This window comes from Xenopus laevis, chromosome 5L (genome assembly GCF_017654675.1).
Source record: "Xenopus laevis strain J_2021 chromosome 5L, Xenopus_laevis_v10.1, whole genome shotgun sequence".
Taxonomy (NCBI): domain Eukaryota; kingdom Metazoa; phylum Chordata; class Amphibia; order Anura; family Pipidae; genus Xenopus; species Xenopus laevis.
In genome coordinates, this window is record NC_054379.1 from 137,593,791 (window position 1) to 137,619,305 (window position 25,515).

The 25,515-nt window shown below is 39.7% G+C and overlaps 1 protein-coding gene across 3 annotated transcripts; it reads right to left on the reverse strand.

Annotated features, from left to right (window-relative positions):
- Positions 1 to 726: 726 nt before the first annotated feature.
- cab39.L (calcium binding protein 39 L homeolog) lies at positions 727 to 24,248 on the reverse strand. 3 transcript variants are annotated; one of them, XM_041562177.1, is made up of 11 exons: positions 24,020 to 24,248; positions 15,913 to 15,977; positions 12,765 to 12,909; positions 11,013 to 11,225; positions 9,224 to 9,388; positions 7,066 to 7,184; positions 6,710 to 6,878; positions 6,270 to 6,329; positions 5,077 to 5,142; positions 3,825 to 3,968; positions 727 to 3,058 (listed from the first exon to the last, which is right to left on the reverse strand). In XM_041562177.1, the coding sequence occupies exons 3-11, from the start codon at positions 12,876 to 12,878 to the stop codon at positions 2,870 to 2,872; spliced, it is 1,239 nt and encodes a 412-aa protein (XP_041418111.1). In that variant the 5' UTR covers positions 12,879 to 12,909; positions 15,913 to 15,977; positions 24,020 to 24,248; the 3' UTR covers positions 727 to 2,869.
- Between the last annotated feature and the right edge of the window lie 1,267 nt (positions 24,249 to 25,515).

Sequence of the window (25,515 nt, forward strand, 5' to 3'; positions counted from 1 at the left end):
CAAAGCTTGTCTGAACGAAGCGGTTTCTATAAAAATGTATCTAAATTCTGAAAAATCACTTCAAAGGTTTTAATTTGCTGCTCCACATATCCCACTCTGTATTAGGTACCAAGATAAAACACACTGAATATGATTGCCAGGGGTCCACTGAACAGTTTGATGCCCATTGTGCATAGGTTTACTAAAGTATCTGGCATTTAGAGACCCCAATATGAAGTTAGTGCATCCAAATTGTCCAGGACTTTAATTCAGCTACTATAAAAAAAATAAACACATTTACTGCATTTTTTGTGGGGTAAAAACACTGAAAAATGTTTACCCCCCCAAAACCATATATTTTTGAAAAGTACACATTCTACCGAATCTAAAATGGGTACCCATGCCTTTCTGCTCCAAACTACTGCGTCACAAGGCTTATCCAAATTTGTCGGTTTTGGTGAGATACCTAGGAAAAATTATTATTGAAGACCAATTGAAAAGTTTAGAACATGCTAAAAGTTTAACATAAAGGTGAACCACCCCTTTAAAACCTTTATTTTAGATGAAAAAACAAACCCATGACACTATGCCAGGCCTCAGTTCTCAAGGGACACGCCGAGTTCCACCAAGCCACTATCCGTGGAGCTTAGAAGCAGTAGAACAATCATGATAATCTTTCTACAGACATGTCCCATGACACACGCAACGGAACCAGTGAAGCAAATCCCATGAATAAAAACACAACACTTGTTTGCTGTACAGTTTATTTTTTTTTTTCTTTACGAATAAGAGGCCAAAAACGTTATGTACACAGAAATTTCAAAGAAAACTGAAGCAAACCTGCTAGAAGCACAGCATTTATCCCTTCACCCAAGGCTTTGGTTTCAGCATCTTCTGGGGGTACAAGGCCATCAAATAACAGAGCCTCGGGGTGCAGGAGAGTTATTTGATGGGGAACCAAACCACATGCACTGTCCAAGCCACATGCACCCAGGCACAAACCCCTCGTGCAATAAATAAGTTTCATGTGTGCGGGGGAGAAAACAAAACAATGGTGACTGTCTCAATTTTGCCGTGTATGATTTAAAAACATAAATCAAAATATAAAGATTGTGGCCTCGATTTCTTTTTTTTCCCCAAGAGAATTGACACCGTGAATACAATTGAAATAAAAAGTGTGTGAGTGTGTGTGAGAGTGTGTTTGAGTGTGTTTGAGTGTGTGTGTGTGAGTGTGTGTATTAAATGAGGAGTATGTCATTTCACTGAACTACCCTTCCATGTAGCCTACTCTACAACACACTCACTGCAGTACAGCATGCTGCCATTCTTATACCCAAACATCCCGGGAACCTCATGCACACCCAAATGAACCAATATGGCCCCTGCATTACATGTATTCCGCAAAGGCCCCACCCACAATCACACTGCATACACCTGGATCTCGTCTGAGCGTTGTCCTTTCGGTTGATCGTGGCCCAGGGTGAAGCAATAAATAGACGTTTGCCTCCATGTTTCCACTTCCCACCCAAATCACTTGAGATCACTCAGCAAAAGATCAGTGCACCTTCTTTTGTGAGGTGTTTTAAATATAAAACAGCATTTTATGTTCAAGAACCCCAAAGTGGAATATACTTCTGTAATAACGAGTGTGCCCCTAACTGAGCATGCTTCAACTGGTCTTTAGCCATTGCTTGCACCAGTGCCCACTCTCATTGGCTCTAACTGATCATGGGCAATTATGTAACAGAATAGCAATTACAATGAATGCCACAAGGCTAGGGTGTCCAGAGCAAACCCTTGGGTGTCACACAGTATGTAATAAGTGGTTTGAATTTACAGAGTTGAGGTTACGTATTTAAAAGAATCTTGGCAGGGTTATTAGCCAGAAGAGTGGGAGGATACTCAGCATTTTGCTAAAATAAATCGGCACTTCCAGGAAATAAGAATATCCCCCCCCCAAGGACATAATATGCTGCTTTTTGTAATCCTGCCTTACATAACTGCTAAAACAACAAAGAAAGCAAGAAAGCAGTTGAAAGGCATATATAATGAATATACACTTGTTTGTTCACAACCCCTGTTGAAATATTACCCCAATTCACAATTTTAAACTTCTCGGGTACCAAAGCAGTTGGCAACACGCATTTTGCAGTGTGCTGAAAACATCTTCCAGCACTGACTGAGTTAAAACACACAAACTTTCCACTACTGGCTGGCAGCCGGCTCTTCTCCGCTTTAGAATGAATTAAAAGCACTGCACTCGTGGCATTTTACTAGTTGTCTCTGTTTGAAATCAAGGCATAAGGTACCAGCTATGCACAGGTGGCATTTTGTGCTCGGTTTCTCTGACAAGTTTATGTGCAAATATGCTGATGGACACCAGATTTTTGTATTTTGCTGTTATTCTGCATGCGACGCCTTGTATTATTAAAAAAAAAATGCTAGATGTAGAAACCCAGACTAGTAGTTATATACTTTCCGGAGAGCAACAGATCTCCTTTGCTTAGTTTGTTTCACTTTCCCGCCCACTTCTCCAATAAGGAGCCAATGCTTATCACGTGCTGATGCAACAAAGAAGAGAAGATGGCAATTAATTCCATCTTGTGCTATAAATGCGCAATGGGATAATAGAAAGAACTAAAGGGAGTTATGCATTCGTCCTTTAACCTCTCTTCGGCTGGAAACACGTGCGCCCCCTTGGTTTTTTCCAGCAAGGAAGAGGTTACTCCTGGACTAATTTGAAAACCAACTTGGAAGAGGCAGAATAAGATGAAACCGTTCAGGGATTAAGGTGAAGATACTGCGCTGCAAAGTCCACGGGATGCTGATTACTTTCATAGCCAGCGCTGGGTTTGTGTTCCCTTCCCACCCCTCCCTGGTTCCGTCCAACTCAAGCATCTTGCTGTGCAGGTCTCTTCAGGTCACGGATCTGTTTCACTAGGTAGGTTTTCTCATCATTAAACTGCTCGTCTTCAGTGCGGTCGTTCTGGAACTTGCTGAGAAATTCTATCAGCTTGCTCTGGTTCTTTAAAAGGATATCCAAGACTGGTTGTGTCTTATTGGGGTTGGCTACAAACACCTGTACATGTTGGGGAACAAAAGTTACTATTAATTAGGAAAATAATAAATATTTGACAAAACACCTTTAAAGATTGAAATAATACAAATTGAAACTGGTTATGCTTTGAAAACATTTACTGCATAATATAATAAACGTGCATATATTTGCAACAGGTCTAGCAAGCGGTTTGCTTCCAAACAGGTTACCAGTAGGGATGCACTATTTGCGAAAGATTCTGTCGAATACCGAACCGAATCCAACCCCTAATTTGTATATGTAAATTAGGGAAACAAGGGGGAAAGAGAACCACTTGCATTAAAAAATGTTTGACTTTCTTGTTTGTGTGACAAAAGTCACATGATTTTTTGGATTCGGTTTGGCAAAGCACTTGGATTCAGCCAAATCCAAATCCTGCTCAAAAATGCAGAATCTTGACTGAATCCTGAACTGAATCCTGAATTCGGTGCATCCCTAGTTACCAGTAAATGTTACCTGCCAATTGATTATTATAGGTTACTAGCTGAGAATGTCAGGGTTAGAAGGAGAATATTTTTAGGCAAAAGAACATTTGAAAGAATAAAAACAGTACAAAGGATTTATGGGAGTAAATGAGCAATTGGAGAGAAAAGCTACCAGAAGGGTACAAAGGGAAAGAACATGGGAAGTATATGAATAGAATATGAGGAGGGCCAGACCCAAGGAAAAAGTTAGAAAAGTTAGAAAGAAAGGGAATGTTCTGAGATACAGTTTATTTCAGACAATGCAAGAGGGGGAAAGAAAGTACCTTAAACACATGGAAAGCCTCAAACTGAATGTTGCGGCTCTTGTCACGCAGAAGATTCATCATTAACTTGAGGTTTTCTGGTTTGCTGATGTACTTTGTCATAATGGTGAAGTTGTGCCGGTCCAGAAGAAGTTCCCCGAGCAGCTGTGGTCAGAGCAGGAATAGAGTGAATATATGTGTGAAGGACATTAGCAGAAACGTTTACTATATATCGGAGTCATAAAAGGCACCTTACAATTGCCACACAAAGAAGATTTTAAGCTGGCCATAGATGCAAAGATCCGATCGTAGGAATCATCGTACGATCGGAATTTCCCATCTCCCGACCCGCCACTAACCATTCAGATCAAAGTCTTACCAGTCAGATTAGTTAAAGAACAGATCAGCAATGTTCTGCCCCTGACAGCAATCGTACGATATCTATGTCCAACCAAAGCTAGTGACAGTCTCCCACTGAAAATCGTACGATTGGCAATACACGCAGAGATATTATCGGCAGCCGACAGAAATTTTCTAACCTGTCCGATCGACCAAACGACCGATCTCCGTCGGACGAAAAATGTCGGGACTCTCCACACACGGTCCGAAAATCGTACGAATCCCCGATTCGTACGATCAGATCTTTGCATCTATGGCCAGCTTTAGACACAAGCATATGGCCAAGTTGTATTGGCCCTATAGGATCTCCTTTCAGGTCAGCCACTAAGCCCATTCACGTACTGCTAATGGTTGCCAGTCAAATTAGGCTCCTGATGTGCAAAAAAATAGTGCAACGATTCCTATCACTCAAGATGCACCCATGCTGTCTTTGTTTTGAATATGTATCTTTCAGTACATGATGAAGACTTTGGCAGTACCTTTGCTAGTCTTTCAAAGGAAAAGCCTTAGGCACTATAGGTCTAATGTCAGAGTGCTGCAGATAAACAGATGTAACCTCCGGATGAACCGGGAGGGGATACCAGTCACAAATCTTCAGTGCCAAACACTGCCTGTACCTGTTCTAGAGAAAGATCTTTTTTTTTTGCCTGACCCTACTGTAATTTCATCTTGCCATTCTGTTTTTTTTTTTTTAAAAAAAAAGCTTTTATATCCATTTCCATTACTCTAATGGCAATATAACCATTTAGGTTGCCATTTTGGTTTATAATTCAAGATAATTGGTTTTGTGTAAAGGCCATTGCCATGAGTTACAACTTCAGCTTCATAAATAAACACACATCCATTTCATTACCTACACACTATACAAACATACCTTCAACGACTGCCGTTTTGTCACATAGTTTTCCGAGTGTAGTAACTTTTCATATTCACTGAAAAACTAAGGATGAGATTTCAAAGGTTAGTGTGAGCCCAAACAAGAGCAGACTATGTGACCTGTCATTGACTGAATATGATTCTTGGTATAAAAGGATAACAAAATAACGGTGTGTGTGCGTGCGCGTGTGTGTAACAGGAACAAAATGGATAAATGCCCCACAATGATGCTCAGTATCTCAAGCCAATCATTAATTCCTATGAAAAGTGCTAAATAAAGGTTTCTTAATTACAAAACACTTATTCATTATAATGATGCCAATTTACATACGAAAGAAGAAAAAAAACTGCTGGAGCAGCACTTTAACTCATTTTTATAAATGGAGTTTCAGGATATTAGAAGATATGAGCAAAATAGAAATAAATTAATTTCACTTGTCTAGGAATCATGGCTGGCAAAATACTTCCCTATACAGTAGCTAACGGACTCCCTTTCTTAACAGACAAATGGTGGATAGCACCAATTACCACTACAATTATGCCCAAGGTAATACTTCCCTCGGATATTATTCCGAAATTTGCTTCCCTCGGACGGACACCAAGTTATCTTATTGAGGCTTTTTTCTTTTTTCCTGTTACAGCTAAGCTGATAACTATCACTGCTGTTCATACATCTCTGAATCCAAAAATGTTCAACAAAAAAATTATTTACAAAAAAATTAATTAAAAGGGGTATTATCACGAAAAATGAAAATGTGATATTAGATTCATCATACTGAAATACAATCTGAATACAATCAATTAAAAATTCAGTATTGTTTCTGAAATAATCAAGTTTATCTTCACTATCCGTCTCTCAGCATCTGTTTCTCTTCATTCTGTCTTCATGCAGGAGTTGGGTTTCAGATAATCATTGACAGTTAGATCCAATATATCTTATACGGGGGCTCATTTTGCCTAGAAGATGTATTAGAGTTTACTCTATTAAAATCACCAGAAATCCTATCTCTCTCTACATGCAGGATTTGTGCAAAAGGCAGTTATTTTGTTAGATTCAGTTATTTGAGCGCTAATACATCTGCTAGGAAAGGAAGCCCCCCTATAAGATATATTGGATCTAATGGTCATTCTAACTGCGCATACTTTACATTACTGGTCGTATGGAGAGGGTGTTGCATGCACGCATCATACCCGGTCATAATGCTGCTCAAGAAACTCAGCACTCAGGAGCTTGTGTCTTGTCAGTAAATCCTAGGAAAGAAAAAAATACAAGCTCAGTGTGCAGTACATTCTTATATCTGAATCAGACACATCTACTTGGAGTTTAGAAGTTGCTCATGGGCGAGCAAAAAAAATTAAGTGTGTGGCAAAGCCAATCAAGGATGAAGTAGGAAACAGAAAGAACTCGGGGTTGGACTCTTTCCATTATCGAGCCCAGTCTATTTTCCACTTCTCCCTTTATGCCTTTGTTCCATATTTGACTTTGTTTGCTCACCCTTGAGAGAGATTAAGATGACTGTCACATGAAGTCACGACAGGAGTGAGAGCTTCAATAAATATAGCTGGCCTCAGCTAAAGGCAGGCACGCACAGGCCAATCGCAAACCTGCGCAGCAATGTTCGAGTGTTTACCTTAAAGGTAGCAAAGGCGTCTGAGGCTATGTCAAAAGTGGACATTTCAACATATCGGAAGAAGTCATAAAATGGCTCTGACCAAAGGATAATCTTGGCAAGCGGCTCATGCCGAATACATTCCCGCAACATAATTCCACAATTCAATGCAATCTCTGGTGACTCATACCTGGGAATATTATAGAAGATAGTTACAAGTAACTTTCTATATATTGCTGAAAAAGACATCATGGAAAGAAAAAAGCCTAAATGGTTAATAATTTGCTATAAAATCAATTTCCCTGCCTCTTGCTAATCCCAAGTATACTAAACTCTATCTCGGCCTTTTGAAAAGACGACACGGCACAGGCACATACCCTTTTAAAAGCATGAAGAGTATGTTCTGCTGGGTGCATATATATTCCACTGTAGGGGTTCTTGTTCCAATTTGCCTCCGTAAGATATTGTTAAAGATTTGTGCAACGTCTTTCTTGCCCTGGAATGGAAAGATGGTCATTTGTTAAAGGAAAACTATACCCCTCAAACAATGTAGGTCTCTATAAAGATATTGCATAAAACAGCTTACATGTAAAACCCTGCTTCATGTAAATAAACCTTTTTTAATAATAATATACTTTTTTAGTATTATGTGTCATTGGGTAATCCTAAATAGAAAATTGCCATTTTAAAAAATAAGGGCCGCCACCTGGGATTGTAGGATTCTCGATGCACACAAACAAACCAAACGCACCATACATGTTAGCTCACATGCAGGCCTGGACTGGTAAACTGTCTACTCGGGCAAATGCCAGAGGGGCCGCTCTACCCTGCTTTCAAGTGGGCCGCCTGCTGCCTAATTAGATACGGTGCACGCTGCACTTGCCTGGAAGATTTATGGCTGACCTGGCTGCTGCCTTTACTGCAGAAGTTAGTTTCTCTGGCTTAGCAGAGCCTGCACTGTTTTCCCTCCTTAGCATTCCTGCCAGTTTGGGGAGAGTGCCGGTAGTTTTATTTGCTCAGCAGTGATTCATTTTTCTAACAGCTACCAGCAGTAAGGGCAACAGTCAGATCAGCTATAAGTCTTCCAAAGTCAGTTCGAATGCATTCACTCCTTCACTGCATGCAGAAAAATAGCCGGCTATCAGGAGACAGTAGCGAGCACGCAACAGCTAGTTCAAGTGCTCGTCGCCCCAACACCTTTTTCAGACCCAGCAATACAACCGTAAGAGGGAATTTGTGTCATTATTTAGGTGTAAAAATAGAATTAATCCAGCACACGTATCTGCTCAAGGGTTATTACCCGTGTTTAATGTCAAGCCAAACAGGTTACAACGTTTCGGGGGCGTACCCCTTCGTCAGGTGCATGTCAGGTCATTATTTAGGTGTAAAAAATTACAAATTGTTAACCCTGTCAAGGCCAGATGAGTTAGTGGAGGTGGGTAGAAGGGATTTTTTACATAAATGTTTTTAGTGTTCCTTTCGCTGTATTTATAGTAGGTACATACTGCTGTTTTTATTATTTTGAGTGCCCTTTAGAAGGCTGAGAACTTGCACTTAATTACATTAATTAAAAATGACACTACAGTGTACCATATAAAGGCACAATGCTGCAGGCTGAGTTATACAGGGAACTCTAAGTATCACTTGTGTATTATAAGGGATAATGTACCCTCTACTGTAATTGATAAAGATACCTCTATATACATAAATAAAATATGTGTGTGTATAAGAAACACCAGCACGCATTTATGTGTGGGCTGCTTTGATTTTCTTGCCGGGGCTGCTTTTTACTCCCAGTCCGGCCCTGGTCACATGAGCCAATTAACAGACAGAGTTCTGTCTTTTGCTTCCACATTTCTTCCTGTTAGTTAGAGCTGCAGTATTTCTGGTCAGGTGATCTCTGAGGCAACGCAAAGACCATCACAAAATGGTGGTTCAAGGCAAGAGATGTAAAAGGGCAAATTTTACTTAAATATATATTCCAGTTTGATAAGATTCTATGCCACTTAATTTGATATAAATCCGTTGCTCAAGTATTCATTTTGGGGGTATAGTTTTCCTTTAAGTAGCATGCAAGTCACAGTAAGCCTCATTTACTAAGTGTGGAACTGATTGCAATGAATAGGTGTAAACTGCTATGCTGATACTGCACTGTAGACCCTGCCCCGAACTTAGCGCCCACAGGCTCCAATCTGAAGCTGTGCTGCTCCCATGATCCTAGCGTTACCTGCATTCTGTAGCACTGCATTCATGAGGACATGCAGTGGATGGCATGTAGCATTCCTACAGATGCCCCCAAGCTTGCATGTGATTCACATGAGCAACATGGTCACCAAGCTTGCTACACAAATGCCACATATACAAGTGGTCCATGGTGATGGCCATGGCCTACAGGTGAGATTTGGCACTGCTTAGGGCTCCAGCACATGCACCCATGGAATTTGTATATTTTTTTTTTTTCAAATTTACATGATGCGACAAATGAAAGTCACTGCTCGGGAATGCATATGTATATGTAAAAGTGCTTCAGGTCACCTCAAAGTCAATCAGCTGCAGATCAGCAACTAACGTTCCAAGAAGTCCACTGTTGTACAGTTCCTGAGCCAACTGCGCCACTGCCTCTGTCTGGGGTTCTTTCTCATTTGTCCCATAAAGTATTTCCTTCATGGCTACCAAATTTTTAGACACTTCTTCAGTTGCCTATGGAAAAGGGAAGAAAGAAAAGAGTATTTACAATGTATAACAGACCCGGTCAGTACTGCAGTACTCCTTCACAAGGTGGTTCAGGCACTTTGAGCAAGAAAATAAAAATTATGGTTTTCCAATAAAAAGCAGCAAGCAATTGGTGAGAATTTTGTGTGTGGGTTTATACACTTGTACAAATGTGTCATTTAGTCTAAATGGAATACAAGTACAGGGATGGGACCGGTTATCCAGAGTGCTCGAGAACTAGGGTTTTTCTGGATAACGGATCTTTCATTCATTTGGATTTTCATACTAGTCATAGAAAATCATGTAAATATGGATTCCAATAAGAATTAGTTATATCTTAGTTTGGGTCAAGTACAAGGTACTGTTTAATTATTAGAGAGGAAATGGAAATCATTTTTAAAAATTTGGATTACTTTAAAATTTAGTCTATGGGAGACGGGCATTCCATAATTTGGAGCTTTCTGGAAAACAGATCCCATATCATAAATGCTATGTTATAAAGGCAGACTAAATAAAAATGCTTTAACAGTCCAGATCTTCTTCGGCATTTTGCCGGCTTGTATCTACAGCATAACCATAAGCTTTGGACAGGCTTTCAGTCTCTGGTATGGCTGGTGTCTCTCAATATAGTTACCCTCCATTTAAAACAGAAAAAAATGACATGCTACGTGTTACAGAGAAGACTTATGTGATCATCAGTGGCTAAAGGCACTAAAGACTAACAATTTATTGTTAATTTCAGCACATGACATAAGCCTGGGAAGCTGGACTATGACCCCTGTTTATCTCTATTAAGTAAACTCTATTTATCTCTATTAAGCAAACACACGTTTTTTTTCACTGCACTTACACATTATATTTAAATAAATAAAAACCTAGGCCATTCTAAAAATGAATCAACAATATAATCATATTTAGGGCAATGGCAAATGGTGTGAAGGCAAGTTTTCTGCCACCTGCACGATTTCCATCTTGGCAGACAGGAGGAACGCCTCTTGCAACTGCCCCTCCATAGACTTTTATCATAATCCCCCTGACCCTGCCAGTCTTGGGTTGACTATTGCTCAAAAAATGCTCAGTGCTGCATTTCCAAGCAATCTGAACTACAATTCAACTGGCAGAATCAGGGTAATTACAAAGTCCAAGGAGGGACAATTGGCAATCTGAAAATCCTGCAGGTGAAAATAAGCAGAAAAGCACAAACAGAGTAATACCTTCTGCACACTGACCAGACTCTATTCCCTCCATCTATATGGCCTATTGTGATTTGCTAACAGAAAACCTAATGGTGTCTATTCTATGATTACTCCTAGCATATAACAGCTCTCCTTTATTGTTATTATGTGATATCACTTTCCCAACTGCTTTGAATTGCTGCTGTGTGTCATTAGCCATTTCAGTTCATCATAATAAGGAGACATAATGAGGGGGGTAGACCCGCACACAGAACCACCCCACCTTCCTAACAAGTCAGGAGTTTCTCCTTCGCATACAAATGTGCCATTAGTTGATTGTTCTCTCGGGAGGGTTAGTAACTCCATCAGGGTGAGGGTTTCCACCACCACCAAAAGGCCCTAGGAGGACACCCCAGTGAAAGGGGACACGTATTAACCGAAAACAATGTTGTTCTGTCCATCTTCTCCTTCCCAGAAACAAGCGATCTCCTTTTGTGCCAAGCCAGTTTCTTTGCATCTTTGCTCCTGCTGCTGATGTGCAAGTCCTCGACGGAGTATGCAGCAAGTGAGATGCCAGGTGTAGGGTGCCTAAGGGAATGGGTTTGGAGGGCAGGGGAGCTGTTTGTGTGGGGTAACAAACCTCCTCTCAGCTGCAAAATGAGACAGCACAAAAAAGGCAGTTTATACAGGCAAGTAGGCGCACCCCAACCAGAATGCAGACTGACATTATATAGCGAAGGGAGGCTTGTTCTTAAATATGGCAACGATATGTTAGACCTTCTCTTTCAGGTGCCTTGGCCCTGGAGCAGCAATGTTTTTTTAAGTAGTTCACAAATAGTGAGATGTTACATCTAAGGGTGAACCAAATCTAGAATTTGGTATTTAGCCAAGATTCAACCTTTTTCAGCAAGGTTCAGATTTGGCCAAACCCAAGTGCCTGGCAAAAAAAAATCCTGTGACCTTTTTGTCCGTGCACTGCGTGCAAGGTTCTCTTTCCATCTTCTTTCCATAATTTACATATGCGAATTAGAGTTCAGATTTAGTTTGGGATTCAGGCAAACCTTTCACAAGTTACAACACTAATAGCTTAATTTTCCACACCTAGGACAACACACTAGATCTTTTAAAAACACAGTCCTATGTTGTGCTGATGAAAGGGAGGCAATGCAATGAAGAAAGTGCAGATGGCACCATCTGTTGACCTGATGGGAAAATGACAAGGGTCTCAAAGTAGCAGGTTATTGCATTCTGCCACTCATCAGTCACGTGACGTGGAAGAGAAAAGGAGTTGAAGCATGACTGAGAGAAGGGCCTGTCCCAATCTGAAATGATTATACCCTTATGATTAGTGGGTGAGAATTACAGGATGTGGTCAGCAGATTTTTTTAGTTACAGTTATCTGGTTTATTTAAAACTCACACCCCATATTACTGAAACGGTCATTTGTGTGATGTCCAACTTTAATTATTTATTTTTAGGCTTAAATGATTTAACTCTTGGCTTGACGCCTCTGCAGTTTTAAATGTAAACCTTTATATGGTTGGTAGGATCTGACCAGGGCAATGGTTTAGTGTCAGAAAATAAAAAAAAGTAGAGTATGAGCTCTGGGAAACAGCCCAAGGACTACTGCAACCATGATCTCACACAGTCATGCCAATGTTCTCTCCTCTGTAAATTAAACAGCAGAACGCACAAACTATTCATTCAAAAAACCCTTTAAAGGACAACTAAGATATGTAATTACGTATGATCCTCCTCTAGAGACCCAAAGCTCTACTTTTCATTTACTTCCTATCCCTTGCTGAATGTAACAAGCTTGCTCACACTTGCACACAGTGTTTACACTGAGGATCAGACACACTTGAGCGATCACCTTAGCCACATTTTAAATAGGAGGACTGGGAAGAGAGAGCACAAAGATATAAAAGTAAGGCAGAAAAGAAAATGAGAATATAGAAATTAACTAAGGTGAGTAACAAAGCAGAAGAAGGGGGCAGTGAGAAGGCATGGTAGCACAGTGACTATATGAATAGGATAAAATAATGGGCATTTGGGGAAAGACACTAAATGGAGGAAATGTAATTCACAGGAGTATCAGTGGAGGGAAGTAGAATGCAATGTAATTAGAAGAGAGGAATGATTAAGGACATAGCACATATGGAAGTTGAGCATAAGCAACAGTACTATACCTTCTCTGCCTTCTTATCAGAGATGTCCTGCTTCTCTAGCACAGCTATACTTTCCTTCAGGTTCTTCACTATGTCTGCAGGAGACTTGTGGGACTTCCCAAAGGGAAACGGCATGGCTGGTGAAGTAACACTGCTCTACACTTCTGCAAAGGAGAGAATACACAAAAGAGCTTTATATCATTTAAGAACAAAATGGCAAACATCTACTGTCCTGTTGCTAAAAGGAGAGGAATTTGATGTCAAGTAATTTGGGGTTGCACCGATGATAAATAATTAACAATAAAGTAGAATTAATAGCATGGTTTGTACTTATGCATTCATCTTTCGCAACTGAAACTTAGGAAACTGGGAATACACAGCAGCAAAAGCTTTCCTTCCACTTGTGAGAGTCAAAGGTGAATTCCTTAAAGGCATTGTTCAGTATAAAAATAAAAATTTGGCTGTGCAAAATAAAAAATGTTTTCAATAGTTAGTTAGCCAAAAATGTAATCTATAAAGGCTGGAGTGATTGGATGTCTTAATATTATATCCAGAACACTACTTTGTGCTTTGCAGCTCTCTTGCTTTCCACTGATTGGTTACCAGGCACTTACCAATCAGCGACTTGATGGGGGGGGACATGGGTCATAACTATTTGCTTTTGAATCTGAGCTGAATGCTAAGGATCAATTGCAAACTCACTGAACAGTTATGTCCCATGTGGTCCCACTTAAGGTCTTCAACTAACTCAGAGTTAGAGATCTGAAAAGCAGGAGGTAGTGTTCTGTTCTGTTAGACATCTGCTCAGTTCAAGTTCAGTCTTTCTAGATTCCATTTTTGGTTAACTAACTATATTAGAACCTTTTTTTATTTTGCACAGGCTATCTATTTAACCAGTTTTTATTTTTACACTGAACTGTTCCTTTAGCACCATATTATATATATATATATATATATATATATATATATATATATATATATATATATATATATATATATATATATATATATATATATATATATATATATATACTCCACCAGATGAAAGCACTCACGGGCCAGTCATATGAGTACAAATAGCAAAATTTTTTATTCCAACAACCACATATCTACGCGTTTCGATCCCACTGGATCGTCATCAGGATGACGATCCAGTGGGATCGAAACGCGTAGATATGTGGTTGTTGGAATAAAATTTTGCTATTTGTACTCATATGACTGGCCCGTGAGTGCTTTCATCTGGTGGAGTATGAGGATTTTGGTGAGCACCCGGTAATTATTGCATAGAGTGGTGCGTGCCGATAAATGGAGAGTTATATATATATATATATATATATATATATATATATATATATATATATATATATATATATATATATATATATATATATATATATATATATATATATATATATATATATATATATATTATATATATATATATATATATATATATATATATTTATATATACTTTAAGGGATACGGTCATGGGGAAAAAAAAATTCAAAATGAATCAGTTAATAGTGCTGCTCCAGCAGAATTATGCACTGAAATCCATTTCTCAAAAATGAAAACAGATTTTTTTTTACATTAAAGGGGACCCGTTACCCAAAATAATTATTCAAAATCCTATTTTATCATATTGGTCAAGCAAAATGAACTTTAATCACACTATCTAAATTATTTGACTGGTTTCCTTCAGTCTGGGAATTCATAATTATAGCAAGCAGGAAGGAGCCACTTTGTGGACACTGTTATTAAGACAAGCCTTGCATCATCTCAGAATCTTGTTTGTGCACCAGAATAGGGGACCCGATGTTCATCCCCATGTACTGGCTACACAATTAAATGGTGAAGAGGACAGGGGAATGTGTGGAGAGCAGTGACATCTGGGAAGTGCTGAATGGAAAGTGAAAGCAATTGTCTGCCCTGCCTCTATGCCTAGGCATAGAGGAGGGGCAGACAATATTTGATTGACAGCTGAGATTTTTAAATGAGCTCACAACAGCTATGAATGCTTTAATAAAAAAAAAGAAATTAGATTTCATGTTTCATTTGAAAAGGACTTTTATAATACAGAATTTTGTGTCTGGGTGACAGGTCCACTTTAAGGGGCATGTTTACTAACATTGGAGATAAATATCTGGAGAGATTTCTGGAGATGTTGCCCATAGCAACCAATCAGATCTTTGCTTTTGTTTTCTAACTTGGCTGTTTAAATCGAATTGCTGATTGGTTGCCATGGACAACATCTCCAGAAATTTCTCCAGATATTTATCTCCAATGTTAGTAAATATGCCCCTTAATTTTGAAATCTGACTGTGGCACATTCAGTTACATTGAGTAGGAGAAACAACAGCCTGCCAGAAAGCAGTTCCATCCTAAAGTGCTGGCTCTTTCTGAAAGCACATGACCAGGCAAAATGACCAGAGATGGCTGCCAATATAATAAATTTACACTTGCTGGTTCAGGAATGAAATTTTACATGGTAGAGTCAATTATCTGCAGTGTAAACAGTGTAATTTAGAAATAAAAATCATAAAAATCATGACAGAATCCCTTTGAAGAATTAGTCCAGTTATAGAGGATGCTTCTGGAACCGCGCAAAAGGCCTTGGGCACACAGACAGCTAGCTCTGCTGCTCTTATGCTGTGCTTTATTTTTTGCAGTCTGAGAGAAGCGGATCCTCTTTGTCCCCTAGCTCCAGGTCAGCACAAAAAATGTGAAAGCAGGCAAACATTTTTGGCCGACCCCTGCTCAGTTCCATGTACCTGCAAACAAGCAGAAGCTGCACTGCTCAGTCCAGATCAATAGAGCTGCTTCTCTCAGACTGCAAAAGAAGCACAGGATGAAAGCAGCAGAACCAATGCCTAAAGACTGGAAAGGAGAAGCATTGCTCTTGCTTAAACAGGTATTAGGAGTGATGACAGAAGCAAGCCAGGAAACACCTACATTGTTGAAGTGTAACTATATATTTCTCTTTGTATTTATCTATTGAAAATACTTTCCTTCAACTGACTCAAGCATGCACAATAAAGAGGACTTGGGTTAAAAATCCACTTGCCTTTTGTTTTAAATTAATTTGTTTAGTGCAAGAAACAACAAACCCAACAGATATCTGTTAATGAAAACAACAGGTACAATGATGTTCTTGAATATTTACCTTGATGGTGGAATGGCTCCCAGTCTCAGGCAACAGCCAGTGCTGGTCTCAAACAGAGCTTGAAATCAATCTGCAGGCATAAAAGAAAACAACAGTTAATATGGCAATTATGCAATGATTATACAGGTATAGAATTATCTGGAATACTTGGGACCTCGGTTTTTTCTGGACATGGGATCCTTCCATAATTTGGATCTTCATACCTTAAGTTTGCTAAAAATCATTTAAACATTAAATAAACCCAATAGGGCTGTTTTGCCACCAATATGGATTTATGTTGTATTGTGTTATAAGTATTACAGATAAAAAGGAAATCATTTTTATAAATTAGATTTACTTATTCATTTAATGAACTCTACCGAAGACAGACTTCCCATAATTTGGAGTTTTCTGGATAGTGGGTTGCTAGCTAACAGATCCCATACCTGTACTTATGATTTCATATATCTGAAATTTAGCCACAGTCCAGGGCAGTGGAGTTGATATATAAATCTTTACACTCCGACTCTTCAGTTTTTAAAGGAAGAGTAACACCAAAAATTTAAATGGTATCAAAGTAATTAAATAATATAATGTAATGTTGCTCTGCACTGGTAAAAGCTGTGTGTTTGCTTCAGAAAGACTACAATAGTTTATATAAACAAGCTGCCATGTAGCCATGGCAGCAGCCATTCAAGCTGCAGAAAAGACACGTGTTACATACAAGATAACAGATAAAACACCATTGTATTGGACAGGACTTATTTGTAATGTGCTGTGTAACCCGAGCCTTTTCTCCAGTTTGAATGGCTGCCTCCATGGCTACAGAGCAGCTTGTTTATATAAACTATAGTAGTATTTCTGAAGCAAACACGCCAGTTTTACCAGTGCATGTTAACAATATATTATATGTTAATTACTTTAAATCACTTTCATGTTTTTGGTGTTATTATTACTTTAATATACTAATTTATTTTCCATGATGATTGAAAGAAGTGAAGTACACAACATACAAGGCAATTTTATCACTGTCAAAGGTAAAAAATATAAACGACTTCCTTTGGTAATGCTAAAACCAAAATCAAAGTTAGACTACATAAATCAAAAACAATTGGAAGGCCTAGAACAACATATATATTAATTGAACCTGGCACATATTGTAGAATAGCGGTTAAATACAATCCAAAAGTAACTAAAGTATTGTTATTAGAAAGAGAAATGCTTTTGCCAGATCCTCCTTCATAGAAGCTCTCAAAGCTGATTCGATTACTTTCAGTTCTTGTATTTAAAGCACTATTGACACGTTCCTAAAAAAAAATCAAAGGAATGTGTCAGTATGAAGCACTTTTGATGAGGTCACATGCGGTTTGCAGCAACATCACTTCTGGTCTTATGGTAGTCGGCGGTTGTGGGTCGGGTTGCGGATAAGGCAGTCGCGGGTCCGGGCTGGGTAGCGTATCAAAGTGGATAGGTATGTGGGTTGCGGGCTGCGGGTCTAGTCCGGGTCTTAGAAATTGGTTCCAGGACTTTAGCTGGGGGCGGAGAGTTCCTTCCATAGGCTGAAGTCCTGTTTTGATTCATAATCAGCCTATGGAAGGATCGCGCTGCCCCCAGCTCAGCGCCACTGAAACGGTTCAGAAAATCATTTAGCAGTGTCAGAGGGTCGGGTGAGCACAGGTTTGCGGGGGCGGCTTTGCGAGGAAATATTCCAGATGCAGCATTTACTTGATACTGACAGGTCACTATGATTTTTATAGGAAAGTGTCAGTATTGCTTTAAAGTTATGAGAAGTCGTACATTTTTGGCAACTCCAACTACAGATACCCAAAATAGCTTCCTACCCCACAGCTCTGAGCCACACAAAGAGGAGCTTGAAAAGACAGAGAACTGCAGTTCTAGACTGGTTAACTTCAGAAGGAGGGAAGGCTTGATAAAGGCCCGGGTGGCCCAAAATGTTGCTCTAACTTGTATGTTTAGGTTAAAGAAATTCTTGCAAGACTTACATTTTCCAGTGTGCTGCTTGGTACTTTTTCAGTGTTTATGAACCTTTGTGAAATGTGGGTCTTGAGCAAAGCACCTGGTACAGGTATGGGACCTGTTATCCAGAATGCTCGGGACATGGGGTCCGGATAATGGATCTTTCCGTAATTTGGATCTTCATACCTTAAATCTACTAGAAAATCCTTTAAACATGAAATAATCCCAATAGGCTGGTTTGCCTCCAATAAGGATTAATTATGTCTTAGTTGGGATCAAGTACAAGCTACTGTTTTATAATTACAGTTTTCAGAGGTCTGAGCTCTCAACTCATGACTTGTTTAATGAGAATAATATACCGGTACCTGTTATAACTTCCATGATATATAGAACAGCACTCAGGCTTTGGTCCTGTTCCGTTATGTGGTCATGAATGCCTCAGTGACTTCAGATATCCTTATATTACACAAATGGGGCACATTGCTCCTCATGTTAAAATACTCATAATCTGCCTCCATTGCTTCCCATTCTGTTCTATATATGGACCATCTCCCACAGCAATTTGATTAAAAAAATAACATCATTGGGATTGGCTATGTATGCTGCTAGTTGTTTAACTTGTTTGTGGTCCCTTTAAGATGGAGAATAAACAAATACCTGTCACCAATCCCAACATTATTTCGTGGTGACAAGAGTTTTGGGCAATGCAGCCAAACGTTTATTTAGAGCCTATGAACTCATAACAAACAGCATTGTTGGCATAACCTGAATTATAATCACAGCATCACTAGAAGCAGGTCTGGACTTGGGGAAAAACAAGTGGCACAACTTATAGAAACATATGGAAATATAGTTCTGTTTGCAGAGGTCTAAGGAGACAGCCCAGTGCAGTCAAGCAGTGTGGCAGCTAAAAGGTCATGTTTCAATTCAAATCTGTAGCAGAATTTATTCCATGCACACCATATTTAAACAATAAAGGGGCAGTATGCAATACAGCATGGCTGAGTAAGGTGGAGCCCATAGATGTTGGACACACTCGGCCACATTTCTGGTACTGACAGCCTTCTGATACTGAAATGTAGTACAAAGATCTAGTTCCTGCTTGTGGATTCTACTTGATTTGCCTGTGCCATTGTTCTCTTTCTTGTTCCGAAAAATATCTATCTACTCCTGTCCAACAGTGAAAAAACAGAATGCCCCTTCCTGACTCCATAAGTGCAAATAAAATGCTTTGGATCAGGGCTAAGCAACTGGTGGCCAGAGGCTCACATATGGCCATTTAAAAGGGTGGTCAAGGCCTGTAAAAGAGCTCTATGGTGTTTTTGGTATGACAATATAACATGGCCCACTGTTATATAAACAGCAAAATGCAAAGTTCCTTTTCCATTTTTCTTGTCAAATGTTGTGTCTTTCTTCTCAATCTCTAGTATTGACTATGAGCCGATTGCATTTTCTCACATTACACAAGGTTTCCATAGACTATTAGTAAAACAACTTGTGAGTCTCCAGGGACACAACCTTTCATGTAAAGATTTCTTTCACCTTTATATCAACAAATGTTAGTTTGGCTGCATTTTCTAAACCACCATCACGGAACACCCTGTGACTACATTCTTCACCAATAGGCAAACACTCCTGCTTCGATTCATAAATATATATGGGTGCATAAAGTGGCAAAAATATCAAAGCAACCCTCCATCCAATTGATATATCAATTTCTAGATTCCGTTGTGTAGAGCTTGTATTAACTTTTTTTTTTAACACCCATAATAAAAAGTATTTAATCTATAAATAGTATAATAGAAAGAGAATGTAAGACACTGTTCTTAAACCTCGTGAAGAACAAAGACAGGGTGTTAAAAAGTCTTAAAGGTCCCCCCATACAGGAGTAGATATAAGATGCCAATAGATAAATGGGGGAATGTAATAAAAGTCGGTAATGGAATAATATTCGCAAACCGAAAAAGTTATGCCTTTGTGCGAATTTAATATAGCTTTTGCAAACCCAGAAAATGTGGGCAATGTGCAATTAAAATTCACAATGCCCAATTAAAATGTGCACAGTTTAAGGAAGAGAATTACATTTCAAAATGCAAATTTTTATTCTTATTTGTGCAAATTGTTTTGCTCTTTGCGACTATTATTACATTCCCCCATAAGTCTGCAGCTTATTGGGCAGCGTATGGGGCCCTCCGAAGATTGATATCTGGCCAAAAGTCAGACATATGACGATTAGACAGGGATAAAAATTGAGTCGGATCAAGGACCGCATTGGTTTGTTGATATGGTCCTCTATCCAATCAACCACATGCTCAATGTTCGGCCCACGATCGGATGAGCCGGATATCATCCACCTCAAGGTGGCCATATCGGAGAGAGATTTGCTTGTCTGGCGAGGTCACTATACAGGTGGATCTCTACGTCTATGGCCACATCAAAGTGTTACAAAGTCCATTCCAACAGGCTGTACACAAGGATTATGGAGTCAAGCACTGAAGATGGTCCAGCTCTGACCCAGCAGAAGTCAAGGCATGAGGGTTCTGAATGTGGCACAATAACACTTGGCAGCTATGTGGACAGCAGTAAAAGAAAAGTTGTTTGCAAAATAAAGACAAAGAAAGGGTTTCAGTATGATTAAAATCAAGAGCAGCTAATGCCAGGCAAACCAGGGGAGTGGAGAGCATGGAGACGCAGTGGACATTTATAAAAGTGCTAGATAAGTTTCACTCACTGAGGCATGCTTGGCAGTAGCTATAGCGATGAAGAATATTGTTCTTGTAGACATTTAATGATCATTGGGGAATAACATAGTGACATAAGAGTCTGAGGGAAAGACAAGTTACAGAAAAAAAGCATATACTTAACTGACCTGACAAACAGGACAAAGCAAGCAACTTGAAATTCGGTCAGAATATTAACAATCTCTAGGGTGGGCAAGGTAATTCCCACAGATGGACAGGACAGTTGAGATACAGTGCACAAACACACTCACACTTGTGCAAATAAAGTGCTTCAGAGAACACATGCTCACAAGTCTTCTCAACAGACAGTTGTCTATTCTAGTCTAGTATGATTAGTCTATTGGAAATATTTAAACCAATATGGCAGTTGTGCTCAACATTAATAAAAGATTACCAAAGAGGCCTATTTCCACCACCATGATATCATTGACGAATCTAATTTATGCTTTAAGAATGGTGATCCTATGATCACCATAGACCGAAGGGGTTAAGGGATTGAGTGTATTTACTATATATCACCATGGGCACGTGCATTATTCTCGTCTGCAATTAGTATGTGATAAGCTTTTAAATGTATTTATAGTGATCTGACATCCCAACGCTGCTGTACAATAATGAAACGGTAACCACATAACGTACAAAGACGGAGATAAATGTTACAAGAGATAGAATGACAGGCAGAATCAGAGAGACACCCCCAGTTCTACATATGAAGCTATTAATGCTGCTCTGTATAAGAATGCTCAGAATCTACAGACATTTAGTGCAATGAACACTGTACAAGTAAATGGCATTTGTTACACTTGCAGTAATATTATGGTATGGTCACCTACACACCTGTCCATCTACAAAGTTACTGCATTTTATAAATGGATGCTACAGAACATTCCATTGATGCATGTAACCAGCAGGAAGGTTTACGTACCAATAAATAGGTCATGGCTTGACAAGATGCAATAATGCAAGGTGCTTCAATCCTAAAACAATATTGGCGAACTACAATTTCCAGCATCTCCCAATAGCCCACAGCAGATCTAATCACGAATATAAAAAAAAACATGATTCTGTTTATTGTGACATTAAAGGGTAGTTCACCTTCAAACAACTTGATTGCTTTCAGATAGATCACCAGAAACAATGACTTTTTCCAATGGCTTTCTATTTTCTCTGTATGACTACTTTTCTAATTTTGAAGTGTCATTTTTCACCTACTGAAGCAGCCCTTTGGAAGGGGGGTCGCTGACCCTGTAAACTGTTCTAAATGGATACATTTAGTTGATACATTTCTTATCTTTGTCCCTGCTCAACAGAATCTCTGGGTTTCACTACAGGAAGCTGTTACAATTGATACAATCGTTCCAAATACTCCAGAGATGCTGCTGAGAAATGTATCAACTAAATGTTGCAAAATTGTAACAGTTTGGAGTCTACACTTGAATTACTGAGCTGTCAGACTCAAACACTAGAGACATTCAACTTTAAACTTAGATTTTGGAAAACCAGTTAAAAAATAAATAATGGAAAGTTATCGAAAAAGAGTCTATTTCTGAGGAACAATCTAAAAACAACTGAATTGGAAAGAGTGTTTCGAAGGTTTTAAACCCCTTTAAAGGGGTGGTTTACCTTTAAATTCACTTTTCATATGTTATAGAATGGCTAATGCTAAGCAACTTCAGTTGCCTTAAATTTTTATTTTCTGATTGATTTGCATTCTCTTCTGACACTTTCCAGCTTTCAAATGGGGCTCCGCAAGGCTACAAATATATTGTTATTGCTCCTCTTTCTATTCAGGCCCTCTCCTATTCATATATAAGTCTCTTAATCATATCAGTACATGGTTGCTGGGGTGATTTGGACCCTGGCAACCAGATTGAAAAAGCAAGCTAGAGAGCTGCTGGTTAATAACCACAAATAATACAAAATGAAAACGAATATGACTCTCTACGTTATACTAAGTCCCTTTCAGAGCCTTAATGATTTGGTGTATGCATGTGGTGTTTGTGTCTAAGCTATTAATAATGCCAATTAAAGGGACATACAGGAGAAATGAAAGGAAAAGGCATTTGTAGCCAAAACATGTTGTGTGTAGTCTGAAATAAAGCATTTTGCAGCAGTAATCTGCATCTGGTATGCTCTCCTCACTTCTATAATATTTGATAAATGAAAAAACCCTAATTTTGTAGGCTATTATAATTAATATATGATGTTGCTTTTACATGGTGCTAAAAATGTATATTATCTTTAAAAATAGCCCCTTTATTGGAGCTCCCTATAGATGTTCTATGGTCCCTGTCTGCGGTGTCGGACTGGCCCACAGGGATACCAGGAAAAGTCCCGGTGGGCCCTCCTGCTGCTAAACATTAGGTCTATTTCATGGTCATTCCTTATTTGTATGAGAACAAAGAGACTAAATAGATGGAATAATACATTATAGTATTTAAAGAAAAGAGTGTGAGAATAGAGGGTGAGTGAGGAGAGGAAGAATAATAGTAAGAGTGGGCCCCTTGTCTAAGATCAATTGGTGGGCCCCTGGTCAAGTGTTTTTGGTGGGCCACTGGTGTCCCAGTCCGACACTGCCTGTCTGTGTTTCAAATGAGGGGTGGGTGTGTCCTAACGGTCCCTGTCAGAAGCACAGTAGGAGGGGAAAAGCAAATCACAGCCCTGCAGTCACACAAGCAAAGACAGGCGTCAGTTCCCTATCAGGTCCTGCTAGCTGCTGATTGGTTCCTGTCCTACAGGGCAGTGAGCTGAGAGCTGCCGGCTCCCCGGAACAGCCTGGGAATTCAGGGAGCAGGAAGTGGAAGAGAAGGGAGGGATTATTAGGGTTTTTGCAGAAATATTCAATAAATAAGCCTGAAACACTCCTTTTTTTTTTTAAGAACAATTCTTATATATCTAAATGACTATAACACACTGGCACATTCTTATTGTTTTACACAAAATGTCTCCTTTAAAGGATCACGTGGCTGGCAGTGTTGTACATGGAATTTATGCAACAACATACAGATCTCTGAGATAATGAGGAAGTTGTTAAAGGTCCAAGCTTTTCTCATATTGTAATATGAGAATATGAGGTGGATGGGAGCTAGAGGAAAGCCATGCTGGGGGGAGGCAATACAGGCTGACAGGCAATGGCCAGGCCTAAGAAAGACACCTGACAGGTGCCAAGGGATTAGGGAAGGAGACCACAATAAAACAATAAGGTACAGGCTGCTGGTAAGCTTTGGAAGATGAAAGTCAGCTACACCAGCCGCCGCGGTACTGCCGTAAAGCACGGACTATATGATAAATAATACAAGTTGGGCTACCCGGGCAGTAAGGTGCTGCTCCCCAGGGCGGCCATCAGGGAAACACAGTAGTCCCGGGCCCTGCGGGTTTGGGGTGTTAAGGGAGGAGCGTCTTATACTGCACTTACTTGGATTTTCGGGTCCCCGGCTGTCAGTGAGGTTCCGACTTCGGAAGGGAGGGCGGGAGCTAGGGTGCCTGCAAGTTCTTTTCCCCTACAATCCCCAACGCCACAAGTCTCATCACGCGAGACTAGAGTCACAACTACACGTAAGCGCAATGACGCATCCCTCAGCCACCTTGTGGGAGTGACGAATCAGCGTAAATGCGCGTTGTTACACAGCCTGAAGCTGCTCGCTCCCCTCACACTGTGTCTTTTTTTTTCTCTGCTCGCACCTCCTACTTCTGTTAGAGGACAAAAGAAGACAAAAAGGACTTTCCTTTCGCCTTGGTTTCCCGCCTTGGCCTCCACCACCACCTCAGCTCCCAGTTTCCTTAGAAGTCATTTCTATTTGCTGCTCACAATTCCAGCTCTGTATTGGGGAACTAATAAAAATACTTATATTATACTGCTTACAGTTCTACCTCCTGCCCTCAGTGCCTCTGCTACCGATCTGACCGAAAAGGAGAGAGGTGTTGTGCAAACGAGGGCCTAGTGTAATTGTTATGATTTTAGCTGGGTTTTTTTTTCACATTTATTGAACATTTTGGCAGTTGCATGATCTCAAACAGACATCCGCTTTTTAATGACATAACCATCTTAAAGGAATAGTTCAGTATAAAAAAAACAGGGTATATAGATAGCTTATGCAAAATAAAAAATGTTTCTATTATAGTTAGTTAGCCAAAGATGTAATGTATAAAGGCTGGAGTGACTGGATGTCTAACATAATAGCCAGAACGCTACTTCCTGCTTTTCAGCTCTCTTGATTTTCACTATTTGGTTACCAGGCAGTAACCAATCGGTGACTTGAGGGGGGGTCACATGGGTCATAACTGTTGCTTTTGAATTTGACTTGCATGCTAAGGATCCATTGCAATCTCACTGAACAGTTATGTCCCATGTAGGTTTGCCACCTTTTCTGGAAAAAAAATAACAGCCTTCCTTTATATTTATTTTTTTCTCCTATTAATAACATTGGGATCAGCCATCATTTTTACCGGCCAGGTGGCAACCCTAGTCCCATGTGGCCCCCTTCAAGTTGACTAAGGTGACCAAACACGGGCAGATTAAAGATGCCGATATCAGTCCTTTAGACCAATTTGGCTGCTCCAATTTTGCCCATGTGTGGTGGCTCTCGATCTATATCAGACCAAAAATCAACCAGATATGAATCGGTCAGGTTTGATTTTTTTCTACGATCCAGGACCGCATTGGCTAGTTGATGCGGTCCTCAGCACCCATTTGCAGCATTGTAATCTGATTGTTCAGCCCCAGGGCCAAATGTTCGGATTCACCTGATATCGCCTAGCCGTTAGTGGGCATATCATCCTAAAATCCGCTCGTAATGACACGCAGGGAGATTAGTCGCCCTGGCAACAAATCGCCTCTTCTTCAGGGCGACAATCTCCACAAACTGCCTTCCCGTCGGCTATAATGAAAAATCGCCAGCGGAATGGCACTCG